We start from the raw sequence: 15,991 nt of genomic DNA, 5'->3' as shown, positions 1-15,991 counted from the left end.
CACTTATTTTAATTAGATTTTTTTTAAACCTTTATTTAACTAGGCAAGTCAGTTAAGAACAAATTCTTATTTTCAATGACGGCCTAGGATCAGTGGGTTAACTGCCTTGTTCAGGGGGCAGAACGACATATATTTTTACCTTGTCAGCTCAGGGATTCGACCTTGCAACCTTTAGGTTACTAGTCCAACACTAGCCACTAGGTTACCTGCCGCCACTTGCTAATAAAAGACAAACTAGCTGTTTACACACAGTAAGAAACACAAACTAATAGTAGTATTTTTTTATTTTATTTTACCTTTTACTAGGCAAGTCGGTTAAGAACAAATTCTTATTTTCAATGACGGCCTAGGAACAGTGAGTTAACTGCCTGCTCAGGGGCAGAACGACAGATTTTGTACCTTGTCAGCTCGGGGATTTGAACTTGCAACCTTTCGGTTACTAGTCCAATGCTCTAACCACTAGGCTACCTTGCCGCCCCAATTATAGAACCCTTGTGGATTTATATTAAGATACCAAGTGGAAAGCGGCATCGTTGTCAACACTTTGTTGCATCTGCTGCATTGACCATGCAGACTGAAGAGTGAAAGACGAGTGGTGTCGCGGTCGAAGCAACAACTGCGCTCCTTGAGTGACTAGGGGCAGGGAAAGAGAGGGGGGGATACGGACGACTCAAGTAGCGGAGTGACCTATAAAAACGGACCTGTTACACAACACACGCACTCTACACACGTACACATGGATTTTGTGTTGATATGTGATAGTAGAGTAGGGGCCTGAGGGCAGACACTTAATGTGTTTTGAAATGTAATATTTGTATCCAACTGCCTTAATGCTGCTGGATCCCAGGAAGACAGCAGCTAATCCCTAATAAATATGCCACACTGTCATGTTTATTTTATCACATTTAGCAAACCAAACATTGAAATACCGCTATAGAAGGTAAAGTAAAAACCCAAACCTGTCTGTGCGTCAATACTGATGTCAAATTTGATTGGTCACATACACATATTTAGCATATGTTATTACGGGTGTAGCGAAATGTTTGTGCTCCAACAGTGCAGTAGTAATCTAACAGTTCACAACAATACACACGCCTAAAAGTAAAAGAATGGAATTAAGAAATATATAAATATTAGATTGAGCAATGTCAGTGGCATTAACTAAAATACAGTAGAATAGAATACAGTATATACATATGAGATTAAAGCAGTAAGTAAACATTATTAAAGTGACTATTTTTCCATGTATTCTTGGCCAGTGATTCTAAATGTATATAGGGCAGCAGCCTCTAAGGTCCAGGGTTACATAACCGGGTGGAAGCCGGTGAGTCTGATGGCCTTGAGATAGAAGCTGTTTTTCAGTCTCTCGGTCCCAGCTTTGATGCACCTGTACTGACCTCGCCTTCTGGATGATAGCGGGGTTAACAGGCCGTGGCTCGGGTGGTTCTCCTTGATGATATTTTTGGCCATCCTGTGACATCAGGTACTGTACGTGTCCTGGAGGGGCAGGTGGTTACAATTCAAATTTTATTTGTCACAGGCGCCGAATACAACCGGTATAGACCTTAGCAGGAAATGCTTACTTACAAGCCCTTAACCAACAATGGAGTTCAAGAAATAGTTCAAATATTTACTAAATTAAGTAAAGAACATTTTATTTTATCTAAAAGTAACAAGAAAACAACATAACAATAACTAGGCTATGTAAATGGGGTTCCGGTACCTTGTCGATGTGGGGGTACAGGTTAGTCAAGGTAGTTTGTAAAGTGACAATGCGTAGATAATAAATAGCGAGTAGCAGTAGTGTAAAACAAACGGGGGGGGGGGCCATCAATGTAAATGGGGCCCCACAAGGGTGCGTTCTGAGCCCTCTCCTGTACTCCCTGTTCACCCACGACTGCGTGGCCACGCACGCCTCCAACTCAATCATCAAGTTTGCGGACGACACAACAGTGGTAGGCTTGATTACCAACAACGACGAGACGGCCTACAGGGAGGAGGTGAGGGCCCTCGGAGTGTGGTGTCAGGAAAATAACCTCACACTCAACGTCAACAAAACTAAGGAGATGATTGTGGACTTCAGGAAACAGCAGAGGGAACACCCCCCTATCCACATCGATGGAACAGTAGTGGAGAGGGTAGTAAGTTTTAAGTTCCTCGGCATACACATCACAGACAAACTGAATTGGTCCACCCACACAGACAGCATCGTGAAGAAGGCGCAGCAGCGCCTCTTCAACCTCAGGAGGCTGAAGAAATTCGGCTTGTCACCAAAAGCACTCACAAACTTCTACAGATGCACAATCGAGAGCATCCTGGCGGGCTGTATCACCGCCTGGTACGGCAACTGCTCCGCCCTCAACCGTAAGGCTCTCCAGAGGGTAGTGAGGTCTGCACAACGCATCACCGGGGGCAAACTACCTGCCCTCCAGGACACCTACACCACCCAATGTTACAGGAAGGCCATAAAAATCAAGGACATCAACCACCCGAGCCACTGCCTGTTCACCCCGCTATCATCCAGAAGGCGAGGTCAGTACAGGTGCATCAAAGCTGGGACCGAGAGACTGAAAAACAGCTTCTATCTCAAGGCCATCAGACTGTTAAACAGCCACCACTAACATTGAGTGGCTGCTGCCAACACACTGACACTGACTCAACTCCAGCCACTTTAATAATGGGAATTGATGGGAAATGATGTAAATATATCACTAGCCACTTTAAACAATGCTACCTTATATAATGGTACTTACACTACATTATTCATCTCATATGCATACGTATATACTGTACTCTATTTCATCGACTGCATCCTTATGTAATACAAGTATCACTAGCCACTTTAACTATGCCACTTTGTTTACATACTCATCTCATATGTATATACTGTACTCGATACCATCTACTGTATCTTGCCTATGCTGCTCTGTACCATCACTCATTCATATATCCTTATGTACATATTCTTTATCCCCTTACACTTGTGTCTATAAGGTAGTAGTTTTGGAATTGTTAGTTAGATTACTTGTTGGTTATTACTGCATTGTCGGAACTAGAAGCACAAGCATTTCGCTACACTCGCATTAACATCTGCTAACCATATGTATGTGACAAATAAAATTTGATTTGATTTATGGCTTGGGGGTTGAAGCTGTTAAAGAGCCTTTTGGTTCGAGACTCGGTACTGCTTGCCGTGCGGTAGCAGAGATGAGTCTGATTAGGGTGACTGAAGTCTGACAATTATCCCCTGACACTCAGATTGTCAGTAACGTGTGCACCGAGGAACTTAACTTTCCACCTTCTCCACTGCAGTCCTGTCGATGTGGATAGGGGCGTGCTCCCTCTGCTGTTTCCTGAAGTCCACGATCAGCGCCTTTGTTTATTTGATGTTGAGTGAGAGGTTATTTTCCTGGCACAACCCTCCCAGTGCCCTCACCTCCACCCTGTAGGCTCTCGTCATTGTTGGTAATCAGGCCTACTGCTGTTGTGTCATCTGCAAACTTGATTGAGTTGGAGACGTGCGTGGCCACGCAGTCACAGGGAGTATAGAAGGGGGGGCTGAGCATGCACCCTTGTGGGGCCCTTGTGTTGAGGATCAGCAAAGTGGAGCTGTTGTTTCCTACCTTCACCACCTGGGGGTGGCCCATCAGGAAATCCAAGACCCAGTTATACAGGGCGGGGTTCAGACCCAGGGCCCCGAGCTTAATGGTGAGCTTGGAGGGTACTATTGGGTTGAATGCTGATAGATAGATATATCTCAATGAACTGATTTCTTACAGAGGTATTCCTCTTGTCCAGATGGGATAGGGTGGTGTGCAGTGCGATGGTGATGGCATCGTCTGTGGATCTATTGAGGTGGTAAGCAAATTAAAGTGGGTCTAGGGTGTCCAGTAAGGTAGAGGTGATATGATCCTTAACTGGCCTATTAAAGCACTTCATGATGAAAGAAGTGAGTGCTACAGGGCGATAGTCATTTAGTTCAGTTTGTTCCTGTACCCAAGAAATGGTGGACATCTTGAAGCGAGTGGGAACAGCAGACTGGGATAGGGAGAGATTGAATATGTCCGTTAACACTGCAGCCAGCTTGTCTGCGCATGCTCTGAGGACGCGGCTAGGGATGCCGGGTCGGGCAGCCTTGCGAGGGTTAACAAGCTTAAACGTCTTACTCACGTCGGCCACAGAGAAGGAGAGCCCACAATCCTTGGTCGCGGGCTGCGTCGGTAGCACTGTGTTAAAGCGGGCAATGGAGGTGTTTTAACTTGCCCGGAAGCAAGACGTCGGTGTCCACGACGTGGCTGGTTTTCCCCTTGTCGTCCGTGATTGTCTGTGGACCCTGCCACATTCATCTCGTGCCTGAGCCGTTGAATTGCGGTGGTTCACGCTTTCAGTTTTGCGCAAATGCTGCCATCTGTCCACTGTTTCTGGTTCGGGTAGGTTTTAATGGTCACAGTGGGTAAGGCATTTCCTATACACTTCCTGATGAACTCAGTCACTGAATCCGTGTATTCGTCTAAGGGACGGTCTATTGTGATTCTAATGCCTGTGCTTTTGCAGCATTGCGAAATCCTGAGAATATGCCAATTTGCGCTTTTGTTTGTTTTTGTATTTATGTTTTACCTTTTTTTATTTAACTAGTCAAGTCAGTTAAGAAAATTCATCTTTACAATGAGTAGGAACTGTGGGTTAACTCCAGCAGAACGACAATGTTTACCTTGTCAGCTCGGGGATTTGATCTAGCAACCTTGCGGTTACTGGCCCAACGCTCTAACAAGTTTTGTAGAGTCACAAGCTTGATTTAATTGTGTGCTACAAATATGGGTCCAAATACTAAATGTTGGACTACTTTAATACACATATACAGTAACTGAATTTGTCCCAATGCTTTTGGTCCCCTAAAATGGGGGGGGGGGGCACTGTACAAAAGGGTTTGCTGTAATTTCTAAATTGTTCACCCGGTATGGATGGAAATACCTTCAAATTAAAGCTGACAGTCTGCACTTCATAGTTAGTATCATTTCATATCTGAAGTGCTGGAGTACAGAGACAAAGCAACAAAACATGGATCATTGTCCCAATACTTTTGGAGATCTGTGTCTCTTACACCTTCAGTGCAGTGTTTCCTCTGCAATCATTTTGCTGTGACGTTGCGCCACGGCAACATTGCCGCCACAACAAAAATATATGGAACATGAAAGGCGCACTTTCATGTTCTACTTTGAAGATGCTAGAAGAGCAGACTTTTCCTCTGCAAACAAAATGACTAATGAATAGAGACATCTGACAACTCCATAGTAAAATATTATATCTATTGACCTAGTCGGCTTGTTGTGCGTTCGAATGCAAGATAAATATTCCTCAAGGCACATTCAAGTTGCAAGTGTCATTGGGAGGGAAACATGTATTCTGTCAATAAAAGGAACAATTCATAAAGCCCTTTTAATGGCCCTTAGTTAACTTCTTGAAACTCCCCATCCCGGATCCGGGTTTGTGACTAAAGCCTCAGGCTCATTAGCATAACGCAACGTTAAAGATTTCTGAAAATCGCAAATAAAATGAAAATAATGCGTCTGCTCTCAAGCTTAGCCTTTTCTTAACCACACTGTCATCTCAGATTTTCAAAATATGCTTTTGAACCATAGAAATTGACTAATTTGTGTAAGAGTATGCAAAGCTAGCATAGCATTTTGAGTAGCATTTAGCACGCAACATTTTCACAAAAACCAGATAACCAAATAAATAAAATCATTTACCTTTTGAAGAGCTTCTGATGTTTTCAATGAGGAGACTCTCAGTTACATACCAAATGCACAGTTTTTCCTGAAAAGCGTCTGTGTGTAGGAGAAATCGTTCCGTTTTCTACATTGCGTCTGGCTACCGAAACGAACCGAAAATTCAGTCACCTACAACTAAAACTTTTTCCGGATTAACTACATAATATCGACCGAAACATGGCAAACGTTGTTTGGAATCAATCCTCAAGGTGTTTTTTCACATATCTCTTCATTGATATGCAGTTCGTGGAAGCTTACTTTCCTCTCTTTATCGCATGGAAAAATACTGGCAGGTGACTTTTGCGCACCAATTTCGGCGCAGGACACCGGGCGGACACCTGGTAAATGTGGTCTCTTATGGTCAATCTTCCAATGATCTGCCCACAAATACGTCACAATGCTGCAGACACCTTGGGGAAACGACAAAGGGCTGACTCACTCCTCTTGCATTCACAGCCATATAAGGAGACAATGGAAAACAGAGCCTCAAAAATCCTTGTCATTTCCTGGATGCCATCTCATCTTGGTTTTGCCTGAAGCTCACGTTCTTGGGCACGCACAGAGAATATCTTGGTATTTCTGGACACGTCAGAGTGTTTTCTTTCGAATGGTATCAATTATATGCATAGTCGAGCATCTTTTTGTGACAAAATATCTTGTTTAAAATGGGAACGTTTTTCATCCAAAAATGAAGTAGCGCCCCCATAGATGTAAGAGGTTAAAAAGAGGGGGATCCCAGCTTTGTGTTTATTATGGATCCCCATTAGCTACTGCGAAGGCAGCAGTTACTCTTCCTGGGGTCCAGCAAACATTAAGGCAGTAATATACATTATGATACAATTTTTACACTTTAAAATACATTTTACATCAAATTTCACAGTACATTAAGTGTGTGCCCTCCAGCTCTACTAACCACAACACACAATTCAGGCGTGTGTGTGTGTGTGTGTGTGTGTGTGTGTGTGTGTGACTCAGTTCCTCACTGTTCCGTAATGTGATTTGACTGCTTATGTGAGTTACTTGATGTGGAATAGAGTTAAATGTAGTACGGTGCGCCTCCCATAGTCTGTTTTGGACTTGGGGACTCTGAAGAGACCTCTGGTGGCATGTCTTGTGGGTTATGCATGGGTGTCCGAGCTGAGTGCTGGTAGGGCTGGGCGGTATACTGTATTTTACATAATACCGGTATTGATGCTTGGACCAGTTTTGGTTTCTTTACATTCTGTAACGGTATTTGAATGTTTGGTTTGTTAAACGTGAATTGCCGTGTTTCCATTTTTATAGTTTTCTACTTGAGTCTGCATTTGTTCCTTGAAAACGAGACACTTGCATTCAGTGTGCATGGTCAATACAGCACATACAATGCTCATAGGAGGTGGACATTATATTTTAAGTTGTGGCAGCATCGTTTTATTTAAATTTTGTAGTAGAATGTCCCTCTTTTTTTAAAGTCACCAGAACTGAGCTTCTCAGTCCTTCTACATTATTCAGTGGCCCTGGGCATGGCCGGACTACCGCATTTGGTAATCCAGCCCTGGGCTATACAAAGACGAAACCCCTAAGGAAATACAGGAAGCAACAGTATCGCTCAAACTGAAATATGATGGGATATAGTCATTTTGGGATACCTTGACCTTTTGACCTCTGTCTGTTTACAGACCTTGTGGAGGCCAAGCTGGTGGGCATCTTGGACATCCTGGATGAAGAGAATCGTCTACCTCAGCCAAGCGACCAGCACTTTGCAGAGACCGTACACAACAAGCACAAGAACCACTTCCGACTAACCGTGAGTTTTAACTTTAATCCGGATTCATGTCCTTTCTGTCTGTTATAGGGTGTGTGTGCACTTTCTTTTTAGCCATTTGAAAGGTCATGCTTCAGTGGTTGTATTTGTTTCACTTATTTAAAATGGATGGTGTGTGTGTGTGATGCATCCCTCAGGTGCCCAGGAAATCCAAGCTGCAAGTCCACAGGAACGTGAGGGATGACGAGGGATTCATTGTCAGACACTTTGCAGGAGCGGTGTGCTATGAGACAGTACGTTCAAGTTCACACACAATGACTCAGCATGATGTCTGAAGGCAAAAAAAAAACATTACACTTTTAATGATTTTTATCATGTATATTTATGTTATCCACCATAGCCTTGTGGTAGGCCTATACTGCAGCATCGCCCACCAAACATTCTCCTGCTTTGAAACCTGCACAAAACCCAGCAGGTGGAACTCAAAGCATGTTTATTTTGATTTAAGTGCCCCACTTATCTTCCCAAGCAGAGTAGCCTTTTTCGGAACGGGGTACTTCTGCATCTTCAAGGTTGTACATTTTCTCTGAATTGCAGACCAAGTTTGTGGAGAAGAACAATGATGCGCTGCACATGTCGCTGGAGTGCCTAGTGAGTGAGTCTAAGGACCGGTTTATCCGGGAGCTCTTTGAGAACTCCAACAACGCCAAGGACTCGAAACAGAAGGCAGGCAAACTCAGCTTCATCAGCGTCGGCAACAAATTCAAGGTGACGACGAATGTTATGACCACGCTTTCTATGACCACGCTTTCTATGACCACGCTTTCTATGACCACGCTTTCTATGACCACGCTTTCTATGACCACGCTTTCTATGACCACGCTTTCTATGACCACGCTTTCTATGACCACGCTTTCTATGACCACGCTTTATTCTGACCACGCTTTATTCTGACCACGCTTTATTCTGACCACGCTTTATTCTGACCACGCTTTAATCTTATGCTGCTTAACATGGTCGGTATCCCAAATGGCACCTTATTCCCTATATAGTGCACTACTTTGACCAGGGCCCATAGGGCTCTGGTCAAAAGCAATGCACCATATAGGGAATAGGGTGCCATTTGGGATGCACCCACCGTTGCCTATGTTCATGTATGTTAATCCGGTGTTTTTATAGGCAAAACAGTAGAATCAAGGCTACATGTTTACTTTATGGTCATAACAGTCATGTTCTTCCTTACTCTATGCTGAGTGATATTGATCCTGTGAGAAGTGTTATTATATTAATAATTATGAAGTGAAATCTGAGGGAAATATTTTGTCATGTTAATAGACATTTCTTGTTAGCTGTCACGGAACTGCACTGCACCTAGACAGTGGAGAGAAGCAGAAAGGTTAAGAGCACAAAGAGCGTAACAAAACGTTATTGCAATTTTAGAGGGCTTGAAGGATTCTCGGTTGCATAATGTGTTTTGAAGGTGTTGTCTGATTTGAATCTACCCTTCGTTTAGTTTCCACAGAGTTCGTGTTCTCTCTCTCTCTCCTGTTACCTGTGGTGTTCTTCCTAATGCCTCTCCCTCCCACTGTTCCACCTCCCTTTCTGCTCTGTTCTTCATTCCTCCTCCTTTTGTATCTCCATCCTTTGCCTATCCCCCCCATCATAGCTGTGATTTAAAGTTGTGTAGTGAGAGGGAGAAATACAGACAGGAAAAGCAGAAACGTAGGGGGTGGGTAAAAATCAATCGTGATGACTCGTAGAAACAGCCAGGGAAATAAGGCAACTCGTCTTGTGCTGTTGTGTGTGACGAGTCCCACAATGCATCAGTGAATAATGCAGTGAACGCCCTGCTGTTCTCCAGCTAACCGCTTCCACCCCCTCTCCCCTCCCTCCCCAGTCTAGTCTCTGTGCTGCCTCCCTCCACAATTTGTCCCCTGCAACACAACATGCATACTTTGGGTTTGAATCTGAATTCAGCCCATGGCAAACACTTGCTAATGATATTTGGATGTTGGCAGCTTTCAATTCCAATGAATCAAAGTTATTCATATCAGTATCGCCGGTGTAGTGTCAATATTTTTGCAACTGCGAGATCCATAGCTTGTAGGATCAGATCAGTCTTTGCTGACAGGATCAATGACCATTATGTGCATTCCAGTTTGCAGAAGCAGCTACTGTAAATATTATGTAGCTACTGTAAATGATGCCGCTACTGTAAATAAGGCAGCTACTTTAGAAATAGTGATATAGATCAGAAGTCTTTGCGCTTGACTAAGGCCTGATCACTGATGCAGTTTAGTACCTGTCAAGGTGAGATATAAAAATCAGCTGCTAACACTTTCTATGGGTGGGTGTAAGAATATTAAAGTTCCCACTGGTGGTCCCTAGAGCAATCATTCTGTTAAACACAGCTCTTTGCAGACGAGGGTTGCAAAATTCCCAGGTTTTCCAGAAATACTGGTTGGATAATTCCTGAAACCCAGGAATTCATTTGAACTGGGATTTCTGAGAAACCTGGACCAGTTGGGAACGTTACAGGGGATTTGCAACAAGAGCTCTAGAACATTGACTGAGCGGGGCCAGCAAGTGGGTTGTCTTTCTGTCTGTCTGCCATCCCACAATGCGTTCCTCTGTCTGTTCCTGTGGTCCTACCGGGGTTGTGTTTAGATCCGTTTGCATGAATTACATTAAAACAGAATCTCTTGTTTTCAATGCGCTTCAACAATAAAACGCGTGGTTTTCACGGCTGTACTGTTGCTTATTAAGTAGCTGTTGATTCTGAGTTTTGGGCAGGTGAGCTGGAGGCAGAGAGCGAGCGAGCACGCTTAGTAAGCATGTGTTCATGTCGTCTTAGACTAGACAGGCCTGTCGGTGTCACTAAACAAAGGTTCTCTTTTTTTTCTTTTACCTCGATAGACCCAGCTGAACATTCTACTGGAGAAGCTTCGCAGCACGGTTAGTATTTACTACAGTGCTCAACAATTTACTGCTTCACCCCACTCACAGGGCATCTAACTTGAGCTGAGATCAGGTCTCCTATAATATAACTATCGATCTCCCAGGGAAATGTTTTCTTTTGAAAGTGTCTGATGCCTAAGCCGATGTCCAACCAATCTGGGTCACCAAAGAAGTGCGCTGTGGCCATCTTCAGTGTGGCTGCTGTCGGGGCTTAACAGCTTGAAATTGCATATAGAAACACTGCAATTGAATAGGGTCTTTATGATTCTCTCTGTCACCCCCCCCCCCAGGGCTCCAGTTTCATCCGTTGTATCAAGCCCAATCTGAAGATGGTTAGCCACCAGTTTGAAGGGGCCCAGATCCTCTCCCAGCTGCAGTGCTCAGGTCGGTCTATATATAGTGCTAAAGAGAAGGACTAATCAACTTGGCAACCTAGTCCTTATGGGCCCTGGTCAAAAGTAGTGCACTATAAAGAGAATAGGGTGCGATTTAACACACACTCGACATTGGTGTTGGATGACGATACGTTTCCCTACCGTACTGTAAAGCGTTAATTATTAATTTGTTTATATTTAACTTGCGTACAACTACACTGGGAGACATGACTACAGATGTGGATTTTGAATCTGCCCGAAAGCAATCAAATGCAAAATGACCGGTGTGATTTCACATGCGTTTATTGAAAACTCAGTTTTCTTTTCTCTCCAGAATTTGGCACACAATTACAGTTGACGAGCGACTGTATAGCATCTACGTTTCTGCTTGTTCATCACAAGTTCCTACCAGTGACCTGAACTTAACAGTGCCCAGTTCCACAGCAATCCTCTTCGTCCTAGACCTAGATGGTTTTATGTGGGGGGGCCCCGCTGGGGACAACAGCCAAGAGCTGTTCTACTTTAGTGTTTTCTGAACTTTCCTCTTTCTTGGACCTTTTAAACTAAAGGCTGCTAGGCAAATTAAATGTCCCATTCTCCTGGTAAATTTGCATTTTGCATTTGACATGCTTTTCTTCTGTGTCCTTGGAGGTGCCAGATTATATATATATATTTTTTTTTAATCTACACAAACTCATTAGTGATCCCACAGATAAAGGGTGAGACTCTGTGCCAGCTCTGAGTTTAAGTACAAATGGTAGTGCATTAACTATTGAGAGGGTGATGGACTGAGCGGAGTCAGCAAGCGTTAGTTTGATACATTGGAAGAATGAGTCGGAGAAATGTGTGTTGAAGTTTACCTCTGACTGAACAGGACAAGATTGCAGCTTTAACTATGGTTTTAAAATACATTTAAATGGAGCGTCACGCCTCAACTTCTGGTGCAACATTTGATTCTTTAAGGTTATTTGATGCATCGTTCAGGGGAAAAAAAATCCCCCTTCGACAATAAAGATGCCATTAGTTACAAGTGCCAAGATGTTGTGTTCTCTCTTTGGCCTGGAGTGACCCCTATGTATGTCTATGTGTAGGAATGGTGTCTGTGCTAGATCTCATGCAGGGAGGCTTCCCCTCCAGAGCGCCATTCCATGAGCTCTACAACATGTACAAGCAGTACATGCCTGCCAAGCTGACTCGCCTGGACCCAAGACTCTTCTGCAAGGTCAGTTCCTCATGGCGCGCACACACACACACATTGGCCCTGCTCTGGGCTCCTCTACATACACAGTTTGGACATGTTGATATGACATGTATTGACGTCTTGTATTTGCGCTGCAGGCTTTATTCAAAGCGCTGGGTCTGAACGAGAACGACTACAAGTTTGGGCTGACCAGAGTGTTCTTCAGACCTGGGAAGGTGAGAACTCCACGATCTGGCTCTGCTGTTGTCATTGCGCTGGTTCTCATCATTACGATGTTCCTCTGTCTGAATCCACTTCAAAGGAATCCACATTAGTCATTTGACTGTGAGGGGAAAGGGATTTTGTTAATAAGCCATCTAATAAGCCACTGTGGGTATTCATTTCTGCACCAGATGAATTGGTCAGTGATGTTAAATGTGCTGTTTGGCATTTCACATTGAAGCTCTGTTGTTTGGTGCTTATGAGTAAATCAATATGTTATCCTCTATTGACCCTGACCAGACAGGAACTGCTGTTATGCCTTTGAATTAATATATCCACCCGCTATTGTCATCCGCATACTGATGGCTGTTTTAGAGGGGAAAGTGCCTTTGACTGCTCTGTTCTCTCTCCCCGTCCGTGTCTGCCTCCTCTCTCTCTCCCCGTCCGTGTCTGCCTCCTCTCTCTCTCTCTCTCCCCGTCCGTGTCTGCCTCCTCTCTCTGTGTCTGCCTCCTCTCTCTGTGTCTGCCTCCTCTCTCTGTGTCTGCCTCCTCTCTCTGTGTCTGCCTCCTCTCTCGCTCTCTCTCTCCCTCTCTCCCCGTCCGTGTCTGCCTCCTCTCTCTGTGTCTGCCTCCTCTCTCTGTGTCTGCCTCCTCTCTCTGTGTCTGCCTCCTCTCTCTGTGTCTGCCTCCTCTCTCGCTCTCTCTCTCTCTCTCTCTCCCCCGTCCGTGTCTGCCTCCTCTCTCTCTCTCTCTCTCTCTCCCGTCCGTGTCTGCCTCCTCTCTCTCTCTCTCTCTCTCTCTCCCGTCCGTGTCTGCCTCCTCTCTCTCTCTCTCTCCCCCCCGTCCGTGTCTGCCTCCTCTCTCGCTCTCCGTCCGCCTGTCTCAGTTTAAGGAGTTTGATCAGATCATGAAGTCTGACCCTGACCACCTGGCAGAGCTGGTCAAGAAGGTCAACCAGTGGCTCATCTGCAGCCGCTGGAAGAAGGTCCAGTGGTGTTCCCTCTCTGTCATCAAATGTGAGTAACATCCTGCTACCTACCACATCACCATTATACACCAGGGCCTGTATTCTCAGTGTCTCTGAGTAAGAGTGCTGATCTAGGGACAGTTTTCCCAATTAAGTCATAATGAATAAAATTATATGGACAGGGGGGACCTGATCATAGATCAGCTCGCCTATGCTGATATGTTTTGTGAACACGTGTTTTAGGAGACAAATGGTTTAAAGTAATTTGCACCAGTTGTTCCTACCCAATTCTGACCATAAAACGCCAACTGGCTCTGGCCATCTGTTTTGTGTGGCGATATCCTCTGATATAATCAGACCGCCTCATAAAACTCTCAAATCAGTCACTTTAAACCTCTTCATCCTGGACCAAGATATTGCTTTTTCCTCCATTACTCTAATGTGCTGTGGGGACGTGTTGGCAGACCGTTCACCTCAGTCCTTCAGATATGATCAATTACCTGCCCAGACAGTATACACTGGGTGTACAGAACATGAGGAACCCCTGCTCTTTCCGTGACATGGACTGACGAGGTGAATTCAATCAGTGTAGATGAAGGGGAGGAGACCGGTTAAAGAAGGATTTTTACGCCTTGAGACATGGATTGTGTACGTGTGTCATTCAGAGGGTGAATGGGCAAGACAAAATATTTAAGTGCCTTAGAACTGTGAAGTAGGTGCCAGGCGCACTGATTTGAGTGTCAAGAACTGCACTGCTGCTGGCTTTTTCAAGCTCAACAGTTTTCCCGTGTGTCAAGGAAGGTCCACCAACATCCAACTTGACAAAACTATGGGAGTCATTGGAGTCAACATGTCCCAACATCCCTGTGGAAAGCTTTCGACACCTTGTAGAGTTCATGCCCTGACGAATTGAGTCTTCTGAGTGCAAAAGGTGGATGGTACTCAAAATTACACTCCTTGTTTGTGTCCCAAATGGCACCCTATCCCCTAGGTAGTGCATAGGGCTCTGTTCAAAAGTAGTGCACTAATAAGGGAATAGGGTGCCATTTGGAACATGCACTCAGTCCACATAGTCTTTAACCCATTTGGATTTACCTCTCACTGAGGCAACATTTCCATATCGTCTGCTTTTTCTGTGTGAATTACCACTGGAGTGTACTGTGCAGCGTGTCCCCTATATTCATTTAGCAGGGGCGCGCCACATGTCTGGGCTCTCGTTGTCATTCTCTTTCTCTCCTCTCTTTCTCACGCTCCATGTCTCCCACAGTGAGGAATAAGATGATGTACCGCGCCAGTGCCTGCATCAAGATGCAGAAGACGGTGCGCATGTGGCTGTGCAGGAGGAAGCACAAGCCCCGGTGGGTATCCTCTAATACCGCTCTCTTCCTCATTATACTGCACTTTCACAGCTCAGGGGTGCCAGGCTGCTTAGCACATGATGCATGCATCTCCACGGAGACCGTCTTATCTGTACCAGCTGGTGCCACAGTCTTATTACCTTTGTAATTCTCCAGGAGATCTGTACTGATTACCACAGAGCCCGGTTGCATGAAACACCTTCAGTTACTTTCCCCCTTCCCTTTAATTGTCCTTAACTTTAAATCAGATGCACCAAACGTTTTAAGGTGAAGTTCCCCCCCCCCCACACCCTTAAATTAAGTGGAAGTTAATTGTACCCGTGAGGTCCCTTCATCCAGTATGGATATCAATGTACACAGTATTTGTGGAGGGGAATGTTGCTTTCATCTCTTCTGGTTCCCAAAGGAAAACATCAACCAGCTAGCTACTTAGCTAAACAGTGGAAGGTGCACAGTCCATGGCTACAAAGCTAGCTGGCTCGTTAGGTATAGGTACTCTGTAAGCTAGCTTGACGTACTAGAAAGCCATATAAAAAGTAACAAGAAACATGGTTTATTATCTTCTGAAGCAATTTGGTTGTCCGGTCTTGATTGTAGATCTCTTTGACGAGACGTTTAGTGAGTGAATCAGGTTGTGTCCATGGTAGCCAGATATTCTTTCTGCCAAACATGCCTTCAAACCACTATAAAACCCCTTAAGTATGCCCCTACCTAAGGAGAGATTTGATATTACAAACATTATTCCTTAAGGTAAACCCTGAAGGTGGTTTATACAACCGGGCCCAGAGCTTCTAGGCCAGTGTGATAGGTTACTATGCGTTTTTTGTAATTATTTGAAAACCAACTGTCTTTGACTAACTGTGTGCGTATGGTACAGGATCGATGGGCTGGTGAAGGTTCGTAACCTGAAGAATAGGATGGATAAGTTCAACAAGGTTATCGCTGGCCTGAAGGAGGGGAAGCAGGAGATGAGCAAGCAGATCCAAGAGCTGGATGCCTCCATCAATGCAACCATGGTCAAAATCAAGGTCTGTGAGATGATACACCCCTAGCCTTGTAACCTCTCTGAGTTCTATGAAACCTCTCCTTTCTGCTTTTTTAAGTCAAACTTCTACATAACCCCTTTCTCCTCTTGTCTATGAATCCAAAAACAAAAGTCTATTTCGTCAAGTTAGTTGAAACTCTCTATTTCCAAATAAATGAATTCTCCACGTTTCGACGTTGAAAACCTCTATACAACTCCTTCTTTCTCCTCTTGTCAGTTCTAAGAAACCAAAAACAAAAGGCTGTTTTAAGTTTGCTAAAGGGAGATCAGACATCAAACATGTTTGTTCACCTTTCTGTTTCATCATTCCTTCTTTGAATGTCAAACTTCTATCCAAATGCTCCAAAAATAGTATTTTGTCAAGATATTTCA

General features: G+C 44.4%; 1 protein-coding gene across 6 annotated transcripts in view; it reads left to right on the top strand.

The window, feature by feature from the left end:
* The window catches only part of LOC135557415 (unconventional myosin-VI-like), a 95,143-nt gene that overhangs the window by 52,184 nt on the left and 26,968 nt on the right, over positions 1–15,991 (top strand). For all 6 annotated transcript variants that reach the window (XM_064990664.1, XM_064990663.1, XM_064990662.1 and 3 more), the window contains exons 16-25: positions 7,430–7,557; positions 7,713–7,808; positions 8,113–8,283; positions 10,432–10,470; positions 10,764–10,857; positions 11,939–12,069; positions 12,186–12,263; positions 13,136–13,265; positions 14,484–14,574; positions 15,452–15,602. In XM_064990664.1, the coding sequence (XP_064846736.1) occupies positions 7,430–7,557; positions 7,713–7,808; positions 8,113–8,283; positions 10,432–10,470; positions 10,764–10,857; positions 11,939–12,069; positions 12,186–12,263; positions 13,136–13,265; positions 14,484–14,574; positions 15,452–15,602 (1,109 nt within the window). The remainder of the gene's footprint in view (positions 1–7,429; positions 7,558–7,712; positions 7,809–8,112; positions 8,284–10,431; positions 10,471–10,763; positions 10,858–11,938; positions 12,070–12,185; positions 12,264–13,135; positions 13,266–14,483; positions 14,575–15,451; positions 15,603–15,991) is intronic.

This window comes from Oncorhynchus masou, chromosome 16, assembly GCF_036934945.1.
Source record: "Oncorhynchus masou masou isolate Uvic2021 chromosome 16, UVic_Omas_1.1, whole genome shotgun sequence".
NCBI classification, from domain to species: domain Eukaryota; kingdom Metazoa; phylum Chordata; class Actinopteri; order Salmoniformes; family Salmonidae; genus Oncorhynchus; species Oncorhynchus masou.
Note: the sequence above shows the minus strand (reverse complement) of the source record. Positions and strands in the feature narration are given on the sequence as shown.